General features: G+C 47.1%; 1 protein-coding gene across 2 annotated transcripts in view; it reads left to right on the forward strand.

Moving 5' to 3' along the window:
* The first annotated feature begins 264 nt into the window (after positions 1-264).
* Positions 265-12,697, forward strand: part of RELN (reelin) — a 295,831-nt gene continuing 283,398 nt past the window's right edge. For both annotated transcript variants that reach the window (XM_074903370.1, XM_074903369.1), the window contains exon 1: positions 265-744. In XM_074903370.1, coding sequence (XP_074759471.1) covers positions 516-744 — 229 coding nt within the window. In that variant the 5' untranslated portion in view covers positions 265-515. The remainder of the gene's footprint in view (positions 745-12,697) is intronic.

The following is a 12,697-nucleotide window of genomic DNA, read 5'->3' on the forward strand; positions in this document are numbered from 1 at the left end:
GGGGCAGAAGCAGGGACGTAGGGGCAGGGGCAAGGCAGGGGCAAGGCAGGGGCAGGGACCCGGAGGCAAACAAAGGGTGGGCAGCAGAACTCAGCCCGCAGCCCGCGTCCCCGCAGCGGCAGCACCGCACACCGGCGCGCAGAGCGAGGAGCGGGAGGAGCGGGCGGCGGCGGCGGAGGAGGCGGAGGAGGAGGAGGAGGGGAGGGACCTTCCCCTCCCTCCCACCCCGACACCGGGGGAAATAAATTATTCCCAGCCCTCGCACTTCCAGCTCCGTGCCCCGCACCCCGGCAGAGGCAGGCGGGGACGGCGCAGTCTTCGGCGGGCGCGGAGGGGCCGCCCCTGCCCGCACCGCGCTCCGCGCCCCGCGCCCGCCTCCCCACGAACTCCCGCGGGCCGCGGCGGGGGGCAGCGCCCGCCCCGTCCCGTCCCGCCCCGTCCCGCGCGGAGCGGAGCGGAGCGGCGCGGCGGCCCCGCCGTGCCCTGGATGCCCCAGCGGCGCCGGCGGCAGCAGCATGGAGCGGCGGCGGGGCGTCCCCGGGGGCTGGCCCTGCCTGCTGGCCGCCCTGGGTGCCCTGCTGGCGGCGGGCCGGGCGGCCGCCCCCCGCGCCCGCTTCTCGCCCTTCTTCTTCCTCTGCACCCACCACGGCGAGCTGGAGGGCGACGGCGAGCAGGGCGAGGTGCTCATCGCCCTCCACATCGCGGGCAGCCCCGCCGCCTACGTGCCCGGCCAGGAGTACCACGGTAGGTGCAGGCGCCCGCCGTGCCCGGCGCTGCGCGTCCCCCGGCGGGAGGCGGGGGGGGCGGCCCCGGGGGGGTCCCGCGCGGCGGAGCGGCCCCGCAGGGCAGCGGGGGGGGCGGGGGGCGGGCGCCTGCACGGGGAAACGCGCGGCCCAGTGCCGCGCCCCGGGTCAGCCCCGGCGAGGGGCTCCCCGGGGCTCCCCGGGGCTGAGCGACCGTCTTCCCCTGCCCCGGGCTCGGGGTGCCCCGCGCCCCCCGGCAGCGCCGCTTCTCCCGGCCCCTGCGCGGCTCCTGCGGGGCGCAGCCCCGAGCCGGGGGAAATTCCCAGTGTCCTCTCCCGAGCCGGCCCGGGGCCCGACCCAGAACCTCGGAAGTCGCTGAAGTCGGCTTGCACCGGGCGCATCACCCGTTCCTGGGTGGCGGCGCGGCGGCCACCGGCGGGTCACCCACCGCTGTGTCCCCGCAAGGACCGCGGCCGCAGCCTGTTGCTCCCCGCGCAGGAGCCACGGCCGGGAGCGCTGGGCCAGGCACTCACAGGCGGCTCCGTGATGGAAGGTCGCGCCCACAAATAATAAACCACCCGAGGAGAATTCAACAGAGTAGGAAAAGTTGCTCACCAAGTGGCGTCTGTACTTTGGGGATGCATTTTGCATCACTTGGGGTGAGGGACACAGCCCAGGGCCGACGGCGGCCTCGCAGGCAGGTACGCTGCTGGGCAAAACTGCTTTTGGTCGCCGAGTGCCCCTGTAAAGCAGCAACCGTGCTGTTCAACAGCCTTATCATCGTCTGTCTGAATAGAAAACTTCCACGGGCGAGACATTTTAAAATCCAGAACCGCGGAAGACCGCTTAAAGGTATACTCACTAATCCTTCTCTCTTTCTGTGCGCTTGAGGTTTTCCAACGCTACCCAATAACAGCTAATTCTGCAGCAAGCAATAAAAAGTCAGAAAAAAATAACAATAGATATTTATTTAAAACACCTTGCTCAGAAACAGATACTATGTAATGGTCCCTGGCTAAAGATGCTAAAGATGGAGTTAAACTTCTGACTTTGATATATCCCAGCTCAGAATTTTAGTTTTAGCTAAATCATTGAATCATTATTTGAAGTTTCTGATTGATTTTTTTTTAAAAAATGTAAAGGTAGAAAAAACAAACACCTCAAATATTCCTTTTCATGTGATCTAAGGGGTGCTGAAGTTTTTGTCCATGTATAACCTTTAACAATACACTTTTACCAAATTCATAGGAAACTTTTGTTTTTAAAATAGTGGTGTCCTTTTCAACAAACCACATGTGTAAATTATATGACTTCACCAGATGAAATTTTCTTTTAGAGTCCCGTATCTTCTGGCCCACACCAATCAGTTAAATTGCATTCAACCTGCTGAACCACAAATGAGAGGGGAATTCCATCTTGCACAGTTTTAAATTCGGAATTTTAAAAAATATTCTTTGGACACGTAAATAACAGAATCACCCCCTTTCCTCGCTGCTGCTGTGTTTTCCAGCGTGCAGCCGCTGTTTAAGCCCCGTTGCTGGTCCGAGGAGAGGGGCCTGTGGCGGGCAGGGCTGCCGGCTGCCTCGGCCCTGGGGGCTGAGGAGCAGGGATGTGTGTGTTTCTCCGGGGATGCTCTTCTGCCTCTTGCCCTTTAAAAAGGATTTTTGAATTTTAAAATAGCAGCTGGCAGAGAAACGCCCCAGCTGCGCGCCCCGACCTTTCAGGTAACCAAGGGTGGATTTTCCGTCGCTGTTTTGCATCGGACAGAGCAAACCGCGGCGGCTTTGAATATACCTCCGGGCCTCGGTTTCTGTTACCTACCCGCTCTCCCGGGGCTCCCGGGGCTGTTGCGGAGCCGGTGCTGCCCCTGTGTCCCGACTGCGCGCCGCTGGCCCGGCCCTGCGCGCCCCTGCGCTGCCGCTGCGCGCTGCGGAGCCGCCCTGCGCTTCTCCCCGCGGCCGGCCCGGCTGCGGTGCGGCCGTTCTGTCACCCCGCGGCCCCTCCGAAATTCTCACCCAGGTGGGGGTTTCCCCTCTGAGGTAGGCAGCGCCGGCGCTGCCCTGTCCTCGGCATCATCGCTGCCGGAGGCCAACAGCTGCCCCGGCCCCCCCCTACCCCCCCCGAGCTTTTCGGAGTATCTCTTAAAGCCACCGTATTAACAAAGAGTAAACAAGCTGGACACATTCGAAGGATCATGCTAATTCTTATGAACACAGAAGAAAGTCCACAGACTGAACTTGGAAACTGATTTGTTTACACAGTACAAGGTGTAGGTACACCCCGGTGTGAGCCAGCCTCGTATCTTATTTCTGATTTGCAGGGGTAATTTTTTTTTTCAATTTTGTGTGTTGATTAAACACTTAACCTGTGCCAAAACAAGGCAAGAAGCACTGCCTGTTTGCTATGCACAGCGCAGCAGACATATCCTTGAGCCAAGCACGCTTATGCAGTTAGAGTTTATGGAATATCTCATTTGAATATCCTTTAATATAACAATTATCAATGTTAAATATAGCACAAGGAAAAAAAATCCGAAGTATACAATCTGAAGAAGTAATTTCAAGCAATCTAGGTTTTTATATAATGCTGTTTAATGTTACTGAAAAATGCCAGTCTGCACTGGTTGAGTATTTGTCATTTAAAAATCAAACTTTAAAGGTGATCTTGTGGGGGAATAGAGGTGGAGTTTTGAGACACAGTAGAGAGGCACAAGGTGAAGGGAGATTTACATATGTACAATGCAAATTCACCTGCTCAGAAAGGAGATACACTGCTCCGACTCTTTGCAAGTTCCAGTGAGGCTCCATTTTACACTTATTGCCCCTTCATTCAACAGGGACAGGTGACAGCAGCACCCAAGAGCATCAGGTTCAAAGAGAAGTGAATTGAATGAAATCGTATGCCAAGGGCTGGATGAGAAAAATTCTGATTGAAAAAAATCAGCCAACAACTTGCTGTTAGTACGTTTAGATGTTTCTTTGGGCTCTCAGGGTGGGAATCGAACCGCTGCGCAGGCAGTGGAGCTGTGGCACTGGGTCTCGTCCATTTGCCCAACTGTCCCTAGCGCAGGGGGGCTCCTGCCCTGCACCCCAGGAAAGGAACAGTGTCTGGTGCAAAAGACACTTGCCTGGGAATCAGGCAAGCACAGGAGCTCCTGAAAGTGGTTTCTCTGACACACTGGATCTGGCACTTCATTTCCCTGTGTCTGAATTTCATAAGTAAAATGAAGGCAATAATATTCCTTATTTTGCATAGTTAGATTAGATACTTTGGGATTTAGCACTTCTTCCCTAACCCTTAAAAATACTCCAGACTTGGCCCTATTCCTGCAATCAGTAAATATTTAAAGTGCTTTCACTGATTGAATAGGACAAGACCTACGCTGCATATAAATATGCTTTTATATTCAGGACTGACTTGACAAATCGGTAAACAATTTTATTACCTTTGGCAGACTTTTATTCCTTGAATTAGCTTATTTCAAATTTAATTAAGTCCTCGAGCTGGCAAAGCACTTAAGCCCTTGCTCAAATGCAAACTGACAAAGTGTGTACTGGTGTAATGTAGGCACCTGCTCAGCTTCCTCCCAGCCAAGTGGTGGTTGTGTCTTTAGAGAGCTGCATCAGGGACCACTTGGCTTGCTCGTAGCTTTGCTGGTAGGTAGCAATGATCCTGGTTTTTTTTCTCTTGGGCTTTCCACTGTAATCTACAGAGCAGAATATAATTTCTTCAGGAAAAAAGGCAACAGTATAAACTGAAAAATTTTATATAATTTCTTTCGGGTTGATTTCCAATCTGCGGTCGGTTTTGATTATCCGTGTCAATGTGCCTTCAGTGTTGAGAGCATGTACCGTGATTTAGAGGCAGATAAGTATGCTGGAAATGCATAAAGAAAAAAAGGATAAATTTGACTGAATATTGAGTCTTCACTGCCCTTAATCACAGAAACCTAAAAATGAACTGTCAGATTTATAGTGTTTAAAAAATACAAATGGATTACCTTTACACCACATTTTTCTTATCCCTTATATTTTTTTTTGCTGTCACTGTGAGCAGTGCCTTTTTCCCAAGGTTTCAAATTTAGATGTTTTAGGAACAACTTTGAACTGTTTTCCCATGATTGATGTTAAAACTCATCATTCTGCCCTTAAAATAGTTTTCATTAATGAGACTTGGGTTTCTATTTCACTCTCCATTGTTCCTTTTTTTTTTTTTCCAGAACGGATTAACCTTCAGTCCCCAAATGTTATCAGTTTCCATCAATGACTGTTACTATTCTTAGATATACTGTATATTGTCTGGAACCATGGCTTTGATAGGTTGTAAAAAATAGTTTTCAACTATTTTAAGTGGTAGTTATGCACTCTTTCAGTACTGATAAAAAGTTGATTAAAGTCTGACCAATTCTACCTTTGTTATTAACTGCTATACTCAAGAAATATGGATTGTGGCTTAATATCTTAATATTCATTAGGGTTACTTACGTTTCTGGTACCTGCTTGATCTGGTGGGTATTTTCATTGTAAATTCTTATTGTTCAGTTTATTAAAAAATAAAAAGGTGTTCAAAGTGAGGGAGGGGAAGAGAGAGAAAAACTGGAGAGTAAGTAGTGATGCTGTGATGCTGCTTGAGGTATAAACAGGGTTATAACTGAGTTCAGAAACTCCTTTACGGATTCTTTCTCTATTTATGTCGAAGTGTAGAAAGCTTTTTTGTAAGTCAGTAGAAGTAAAGAGTGCCCAGGAGGTGATGTTAGTGATGGTGCATTGGTAACAGAAGAGCAGAGTGCAGTCTATGCTTTTCAGCATCGGCCCAAGAAGCAGGTCAGCTTCTTGAGGCTTTTGCAGGGTATTCCCTCAAAAACTTTCATTATTGCATCCACTTACACCCTACTCTGATCTTTGGAAGAATGAAGACTTCCATAATTTTTTTTTTTTTTTAAATTAAGGAGGTGTGTAGAAATTTTTCCTCGTGGGAGTCCAGTTAGCTCCAGGGATTATTCTGTAACTCTTAAGGGACAGTTAAATTAAAAATGTGAGGTTGGCTATAGGTATCAACGGAGAGGGAGTTATTAAGGTTGGGGAAGACCCTTGGTCTTCAATTCTCTTCTTTCCTCTGAGGTCCCTAGCAATATCTTGCAGCTGCATAAGGGTTTCATAGCAGATAAAAATTTCATCTGGGGTCAGCGTTTACTAAAAATGTACTCACCCACCAAAACCCCCAGAGTGCACCCTGACTGTGCTCTGCTGTATTTAGGATTTTCTTCCATGAACTGAACTCTGCAAAAGCAAGGCTGATTTCTGAATATTGGGACCTGTTCTTTAGATGGTCTACTTGTATTTGGTAGATATGAGCCTTATTTAGTGTGATTTTGAGTGAATGTGGGTTTCTAAAACTTGCTGTTGACCAATGGATTGTATTTTGGAAGCTCTTGTCTGGCCCCAGAGTTCATGTGGTGTGTCTTTGCAAATTTTAAAAAGTTGTGCTTTTAAGATCTCTTGACCACAAACTGATGAAGGATGCTAACCTTAAAAGAAAAAGGTAGGCAAGGTCACAGCCCACAGCCTCTCACACACTCTGTTTCGCTAGGGAAGATGTTAAATTTTAATGGGTTCAGCTGTCATCGCTTTAATTTGTGGGCCAAATCAGTGGTCAGCAGATGGCTCAGCCAAAGATGTGTTCAGGCATGGGATTGATGAAAGGAGGTAGAAGGTCCACAAAGGCCTAAATGAGCCTTTCTTGCAAATTTTCAGAAGAGATGTAATCTCTGGTTAAATCCTTTCTCCCCCCACCAGGGGTCTGATCTCCCCTGCACAGGAGACTTGATTGCCCAAGATAACAGAACTCAAAGTCAGCATGGTATGCCGGCATGACCCACATTTGTCAGGTGACATCTGATGTAGAACAGAAATGGTTTTGTTGGTATTACGGGTCTGCGTAGGACAGATTATGCTGGGCTTGCCTGTATACATTAAAAAAAGGGTCTTTGCCTCAGTGAGTTCACTGTCCGAGGCCCAGAGCCTGGCGTGAGAGCTGGTGTGTATGCATGGACAGACCTTTCTTACAGCACGTCACCCAGTGTTGAAGTCAAGGAAGAAACCTATAAATGGTGAAAGGGTGCAAAAATTCTGTTTCAGTGGCAATATCACACATGCTTTCTTTTTTCTGAGTTTAAAGGAGATATTTTTTTAATATGTGTAGGTTAGCTCTGGAATTCATTGCTAAAATCTGTCCATACTAACTGCTTTTATGTCGATATTAAAAAAAGATATTATTCTTATAAATAATCATTTTAACTAGATATAAATGGTTATATATAAAACAAGATATAAAATTTGCACTTCAAGACCTAAGGTGACCAGTAAATGTTTTATAAGTAGGTTACTGTGCCGTGATGGCATGTGGTATGTTTCTCCAAAGTTTCCTGCATTGATTATTCTACCACACCCGTGTTGGTTTATTAGGTAGAACAGGATGAGACTGTAAGACTGGTGGCATTTCTCATTTTCCTTATTGTTCCCTTCATCTGGATCTTTGAAGACCACTCCTGAAATACTGTAGCATTTTATTATGGTACAATACTACAGTATTTGCATATCGACTAATTGAAGTATGATTTTCAATCTGATAATAGCTGTGGTGATACAACTGAGATGGATTCAGATGCAACATTTATTTGCTTTGTGTGTCTCATGCCCTACAGCTGTGGTTTAGATTTGTCATGAGTGTTTGCTGCATGGAGAGGGAAGGAAACAGCACTGTCTTACCTCTGAGAATAAGCAACCTTTCATACCAGCCCTTGTTATGAGAATTTCAATAGTCTCTGATGAAAGGTTCAGTCTTTTTAACATGCTTCCTTTCTTTGTGTTAACATTTCCTGCCTTTTCATCGGGCATGAAAGGTGCTCAGAGTGCAAATGTGTGTCTGGAATATTTGTGTAATTCCCATTTTTTTTCCCCCAGTTGTGACTAGCCTCTGGGATAAACATAGGACAAACTCTGACAGTGCAACTTTTAACATCTGTCAAAGCCCAAGAACAGATTGCCTGTGGAAAAGACCTTCCCACTCTGTCAGACGATGCCTTCTTGTAGGGCAGGCAGTCTTCCTCTGTTCTTACTCCCCTCAGGTCACTCCTGAAAATGAAAGTCACAGCCTGTGTCACCCAGCACAGCACAGGCTGGGCTGTGTCAATGGATGGTGGAATCATGGAGGCAGAGATCCCCCTGGTCCATGCCTGTGGAACCTTCGCCCAGGTGCCTCCCAGTGCTCAGATGCCTCCCATGGGTGACACATTTTTTACTCTTTTCCTAAAGGGAAGAGCAGGGTCACAGGAATGTGTTTTTTAAGAATTTGTTTTGTTTCAATGTCTCTCTCACTAAGCATTTGCCTTAAATAAGGCAATGTCAGAGAGGTGTACGTCCTGCTTGGAGAGGGAGAACCAGGATTTGCGAGGGGCATTAGTGTTTGTGCCCATTTATTCCACAGTCCAGGACCAGGCATTACTCTGTTCTTCTGCAGCTGGAGAGGTCCTGGCTGGGGCTGGTGGTGGCACCCAATGGCCAGGCATGGGTCCCACAGCCTCCCTGCCAGTGTCTCCTGCAACCATGTGGAGCAGCTGATGCCTCTTGGGTACCACAGTGTTTCCTGAGCAGCTGGGTTTGGCTTGGGTTCAGCTTAGCTTCAGGCAGAGGCACCTGTGGGCTTGTTCTTTGGTTCACCAACCACAGCATCAACTGTGTCACTGCAGACTCCCTTTGCTGCGGTTGTTGCCTATTCACTCTTGTCCTGCTGCTGTCAGCATGGTTTTCTGTTTGGGGAGACGAGGGTGTATGTGATTTTTGTATGCTGGTAGTGGTCTCCACAAGACTTCTCTCCGTCCACCCCAGGGGGCTCCCTGATCTTGCTGGAGAATCAGGACATCCCTGACTGCTACCTTGTAGTGTTTCCTCAGGACCTGCTGTAGGCAACACCCTTTACATGAACATCTCAGTCTAGGAAGCAAGAGGTGTCTGAGTGCCTGTGAAAGTTGCAGGGGAGCAGGTGAGGAGTTCAGACACTTTCCCAAAGGCTTTTATTGCAAAGCGGAGCCTGGTTTTTGCAGTCTTTATGAAGTCCCTCTTGCCATCTTTTTTTCATCCTGGGAACAAAACAGAGAAGGCTGTTCCCTGCTCCTCTCTAGGCACTTTGATATAATATTGGTTGTGAGAGTTTCACAAGCCTCTCCTTAGGGGGTGAAATCAATGGTGCTTTTACAGCTGTTGAAGTTCAACCTGCAAGAGCCCTGAGTGACAGCAGGTGATGAATCCATCTCCCCTCAGGTGCAAGCTTTATCATACACTACCCTAAGTTTTCAAAAAACCCTATTCATCCAGCCTTCTACAAATTGACCTTCTTCCTAAAATTGTGTGTGCTGCAGGTTTCTCTCCAAACTGCAAGTGCTTCAGTGCCGTGTCCAAGTGCTTCCCCAGTTTCCCATGTCCCAGAGTGACAAACACCACGGGGTGTATCCAGCTCTGCAGTGGGACCGGTGGTCCCCACAGGCCCTCTCTGGGGGGCCGTCATGCCCCGCTCCCCATGAGGGAGGTGATGTGCCACCCTGGGGGACAGCTTGTCCCCTCTTCCTTGCTGAAGGGCCAGGTGCCAGCAGGGGGGGATGTCAGATGGATGGTAGCCCCGCTTACCTCCAGCCCTGTTCCCTCCTCCCCTCTGCCTACTCAGAGGAGGGAGTAGCTCCAGGGGACAGTTCAGAGTATTTGATTGTGATGCCCAGGGTAAAATTTGATTTAAGTTTGGTGGATAACAAGTCTTACTAATAAGCCCAGCCTTCTGGGTGTAGGGGTTCACTAGGTGTTGGAAATATTTGTGAGGTCATGTGTAAAACAGTTGCTGCATCTTCTCCTGAGGCAGAAGCCTTAGGGCATGCAGGGTGGTCTCTAGTTTCTCTCTTCTTTCTCCCTATGCTCTATCTTGCAAGATATAGCATAAGGGGAACTGGCAGTGTGCTTGCTCTTCTTCAACAGGGTGAGCAGATTAATCATCAGAGATCAGGCTGAAGATCTGTGTGTTTCCCTGAATGACATCTACTCACATGTACACATCTGTGGCTGCTTGTTTCCCACAGGAGGCAGGGCCGTACACATCAGGCTGAGGGGATCCAGTTATAAACCAGACTAACTATGCTAAGAGCTTAGCAAAATTACAATTGCCTCAGATCAGCCAGAGTTATTTATTCCTCCCCATGTCTACATGAAGGATAGTTTTGTAAATAAAAGGCTATAACCTGACAGAGATGAAAGACAAGAATAGGGTCTTCCTGCCTGCTCCAGATCTGGCTGTGGTTGTGTCTGCTACTGTCTGGCTCATTGCCTCTTGCTGCCATGGGTAGCTGGATGCTGGCAGTCCATCCTCTGTACCCTTTTAGGGCCTGGCCATCATGTAGCTGTACACAGAGTGGTCTAGCCACGTTGTAAGGGATCGCAGCATTTCTCTCTTTCCACACCCACAGATGTCACTTTCAAGAGCATAGTTAGGTGACCAAAAGCTGGTAAAGAACAAAACCCCCAGTTCGTACAGGGAAATCCATCAAGCAATCTCCCTTTCATGCACAGGTGTACCCCTGGGCACAAATGCTGTTTTCCCCTCCTCATCCTGCTGTATCACATCTGCAGGTGGTTCCTGGCCTGCCCCAGCTTGGGTTTGAAGGGATTTGCATGTTGGTTGTTCATGGGTAGCATATGTAGGATGACCCCTGGGAACATATGGGGAGACCATGAAAGGTCTGTCCATGTGCTGTGCACATCATAGCAGAGAGGAGGGAAGGAAAATGAAAAAGAGAAAGCGCATAACACTTGCTGGGCAGAAGACTTAGAGAAATCTGTGAATATTCTTCTCTCTGTGGCGGAGAGGTGTTTTGTGGTTACAGCATTCAACACGTCTGGTAGAATATTCATAAATGAGTTAGCAAGGGCACAGAAAATCACCTTTCCTGTGTAGGTTGCCCGTGCTCTTGCAGAGGAATACTTCATGGCAGAGCTGGGTCTGCCCGTGTTGGTTCTGCACGGTGGAGCTCTTCCAGCACCAGAAATGAAAGCAATGAGTAGGTGATTGGCCTTTTTAACATCTGAAAACAGCAGCATCGACCCTCTGTGGCCTCTCTTAGTGTCAGGCCCTGGGATGTGAGAAGTCATTTATCACGTCACACAGCTTGGCAAGGTCTCTGCCGTTTGCCTTCCACTTTTTCCACTGCTCCCCAGGACAATACAATAGATAGGAAAGAACAAGAAATATAGATAATATTTATCTTTCTTGCTGTGGTTTCCAGGCCACAATAACCTTCCAGTGTTCCTATCTTGTGGCGGAAATGCGCTGCTAGAAAAAAACAACTCTCCTTCCAGAATTAGACACATTCATCTGAACACTGGATGAAATGATTATTGATACCAAGAACTGCAGAGAGAAACAAAACAGCACAACTGGCCAAGGCAAAGATCCTGGTTTAATGAAGCTGGCTGGTGGGGATACCAGGCATCAAAATTAAAGAGTCAGTACTAGAATGTGCTGGGAAAAAAGGTTCCTAGTACATTTGAAAGAAGGGATCACTGGCTAAACTCCAGTGTTAAACATTTTTGTAGAGCAATTCTGACTCTGGCCCCAAAAGACTTCAGAACCTCATTCTAGTTAGTATGAAGATCAAAAACCTCTGGCAAATATTTTTATGCTTTTCAATTATTATAGCTGATTTGCTGATGACTGATACTGTCAGATAGGTTTTCAGGTTGATAGTATTCTTGCATGAGACACAGGACTTCAGAACTGATTCAGCTGGAGTTGCCACATTTGTAGTGAATTCATTTAAAATCTGGATTTGTGAAGGATAAAAACTGATATGTGAGTAGAATTTGATAACTGTTTTAATGGAAAATGGGGGAAGTGACACATTTGAGATATATTACGGATATTTTCAAAACAAAGTTTTGATTTTTGTTTTGGAAAAGTATCTTAATTGTGAAACTGACTGTGAAAAAGAAAAAAAAGTTAGCTGCATAATCAGAAAATGAAATGAGACTTTTCTGCTTGAACAAAATGCTTTATCTAATTTTTTTGGGTTCATTGAAGATTTTCATATTGACCTAACTGATATTTTAATTTATTTTTTTGTGCTAGACCCCTCAGTACTTCTTTTATGTTAACCCAAGCTGCTGATCTCTTTTTCTTTCTTTTTCTTTTCATTTTGGTCACTGAACCAAAAATTGAACAGTTCTACTTCTGACAAGTTGACCATTTAATTTCCGGCCACTGAACAGATCTGATTCAGACTAGTAACCCTCACCACTCTCCTCACATTTGTTCCCAAAATAAATTACAGAATAATAATTTGCTCTTTAAGGCACCTAACTGCAGTTGGTAGCAATACTGCCATTTCCAAGGTAACAAAATCATGTTTTCTATAACGATACCTGCAGTTGCTGTGTGGCTTCTGATGTATACATTGGTCACATTTTCCTTTACATCTAGTCATTGTTCAGTTTACTTTTTCAGCAGAAATCTTTTCCCTCATTTAGTTTTCAGTAAAAAAGGCTGAGAGAAGTCTGTTGCTTGGTTCTTTCTTCCAAACTTGAAAACCTGTTGCACATCTATAGAATTGGGATTCATTTAACTAGACAAATAGGTTTTCATGTCTTTAAAATTATATTTTTTTTTCTAGTAATAATATTTACAGAGCTGTCCATCTCAAATAGAAAAGACCTGATCAGAGTAGACATGGAAACTGGCTTTGAGAGATGCAGGTTTATTTTGTTCAGAGAGGTGATCCCCCCATGTTCTTCATTGCCCCACTTTTCCTTCAACCTATAGTTAATGCAGTTACAGAGTATAATGGAGTTACAGTGGAGCTGTGATGTTTGCAGAATTTGCCTCAACCAGTGGAGATGAAAAGGTGCAGGTTTGGCTGAGGC

This window comes from Athene noctua, chromosome 3 (genome assembly GCF_965140245.1).
Source record: "Athene noctua chromosome 3, bAthNoc1.hap1.1, whole genome shotgun sequence".
In the NCBI taxonomy this organism is placed as follows: domain Eukaryota; kingdom Metazoa; phylum Chordata; class Aves; order Strigiformes; family Strigidae; genus Athene; species Athene noctua.